The following is a 2,043-nucleotide window of genomic DNA, read 5'->3' as shown; positions in this document are numbered from 1 at the left end:
ACACCTGAAGTACGCATAGAAACACCTGAAGTACACACAGAAACACCTGAAGTACACACAGACATCAACTGAACACACCTGAGCAATGAACGGAGCGATCATTCCTCCGATGCGACTGAACGACGTACAGAAGCCCATCCCCAGAGAGCGTGCTGCAGTGGGATACACCTGAGAGACAAAAACACCTGAGACCTGATCCATAAAAACACCTGGGGCCTGATCAATAACTGATCAATAATCCGGCAGCGACGTACCTCAGCGGTGTAAATATAAACCACATTAAAGTTCATGGAGACCAGAGAACGCAGCAGGAACAGGAGGACGGTGAAGCCAAACCTGCAACAGAGAGGAAGACCTGATAAACCTGGACCTGGTTAGACCTGATAAACCTGGACCTGGTTAGACCTGATAAACCTGGACCTGGTTAGACCTGATAAACCAGGATCTGGTTAGACCTGATAAACCGGGACCTGGTTAGACCTGATAAACCTGAACCTGGTTAGACCCGATAAACCTAGACCTGGTTAGACCTGATAAACCTGGACGCGGTCGGCCCGGACCATCAGAACAGAACCTTTGGGTTCTTACATGGTCGTGCAGATGTTTATCAGCATGAAGAAAATGGCCGCCATCAGCTGCAGCACCGTCAGAGTCATCTTCCGCCCGAAGACGTTGAGCAAACCGATGTTCAGAGGAACCACTGAGGATGGAACAGAAGGAGGTCAGAACGTAGAACTGGACCAGAATCAGAACACCGCAGGTTCTCTGCAGACTCAGGAATGGTAGAACGCAGAGCAGACGTAAAGTGAAACACAGAAACAAAGAAGTACTTTAAAAAATACACAGAAACTATGAAAAGTACACTAAAAACACAAACATACAGAAAACACACCAAACAACAAGCTGAATGTTCAACACTGAGAACCAGAGTTTGGTTGATGTTGGTTCTGAGTTGGTCGGATTCTGAGCCGGTTCTGACTTACGTGCGACCTCGCCCAGGCAGCTGATGAGCAGCGTCTGGTAGTCGTTGAAGGCGAAGGGGATGCAGTAGCACAGCCCGTCCTCCTGGCGGTGTTTGACCTGATGCTCGCGGTCGGCGCCCGTCACGCAGAGCAGGTTCTTCTCCAGCAGCTCCGAACTGCTCAGAACCGAACCGTAGTAGGCGAACGAAGCCACGAACCTGCAGGAGAACCAACGCAGAACTCAGACCGGGTCTGACTGGGTTTTGTCGTTTGGTTCCAGCTGATAATTTGCTGTTTTACTATTTGGTAGTTTGTCTGTGAAAGAGGGTGAACATGAAGCTGACGGTTACCAGGAGTACCAGAGCAGAACCGAGGTTCTCCTGTAGGACGAGCTCAGCAGAATCCTCCAGCTGCCTCGTTCTCTCTGAAACAGGAACAGCGTTACCCCGAAGTACTCGCAGTAAAACACACAGAAAATACACAGAAATACACAGAAACATACAGACAAATACACACATAGAATTACTCCCCACAACACACAGAAAAACAAAATGATTTCTCAGACTCCTCTTATGAAACTAAACTTAAGAGTTCCAAGGGTGAACATTTCTGGATGTCCCATCAGTTCTCAGTGTCTTTGTTCTGTGGACTCTGGTTCTCTATATTTAGAACCTACCACTGCCGGTTCCGCCAGGCGTCCTGGAGGAAGCGTCGCTCGGTTCATTTTGGCGATTCGCTGCAGCGTCTTGACGGCAGCGTCTACGTTTCCTGCCGACACGTTGTAGCGCGCCGACTCCGGGATGAACTGGACCAACGAGAAGACGGAGACACGAGACGGGTGACGAGAGACAGGTGAGAAAATACAGGTGAGAAAATACAGGTGAGGAGAGACAGGTGAGGAGGACGTCCCACCTTGAAGAGGAAGATGAGGATGAGACTCGGGGTGACGGAGATCCGGATCATCCACCTCCAGCCCAGAGTGGGAACCACCAACATCCCCAAGATGATGATCAGCATGGAGCCGGTCATCCAGAAGACCTGACAGACACAAGGCATGATGGGAAGTCTGACAGACACAAGG

At 50.0% G+C, this 2,043-nt stretch overlaps 1 protein-coding gene across 1 annotated transcript in view; it reads right to left on the bottom strand.

Moving 5' to 3' along the window:
* Positions 1–2,043, bottom strand: part of svopl (SVOP-like) — an 8,888-nt gene that overhangs the window by 1,987 nt on the left and 4,858 nt on the right. The window contains exons 6-12 of the mRNA XM_008294195.1: positions 1,875–2,000; positions 1,639–1,767; positions 1,313–1,386; positions 984–1,180; positions 589–700; positions 255–336; positions 79–168 (exon numbers count right to left, since the gene is read on the bottom strand). Of these exons, the coding sequence (XP_008292417.1) occupies positions 79–168; positions 255–336; positions 589–700; positions 984–1,180; positions 1,313–1,386; positions 1,639–1,767; positions 1,875–2,000 (810 nt within the window). The remainder of the gene's footprint in view (positions 1–78; positions 169–254; positions 337–588; positions 701–983; positions 1,181–1,312; positions 1,387–1,638; positions 1,768–1,874; positions 2,001–2,043) is intronic.

The sequence above is a fragment of the Stegastes partitus genome, unplaced genomic scaffold (genome assembly GCF_000690725.1).
Source record: "Stegastes partitus isolate 25-593 unplaced genomic scaffold, Stegastes_partitus-1.0.2 Scaffold946, whole genome shotgun sequence".
NCBI lineage: Eukaryota > Metazoa > Chordata > Actinopteri > Pomacentridae > Stegastes > Stegastes partitus.
This window is presented reverse-complemented; position numbering and strand designations above follow the sequence as displayed.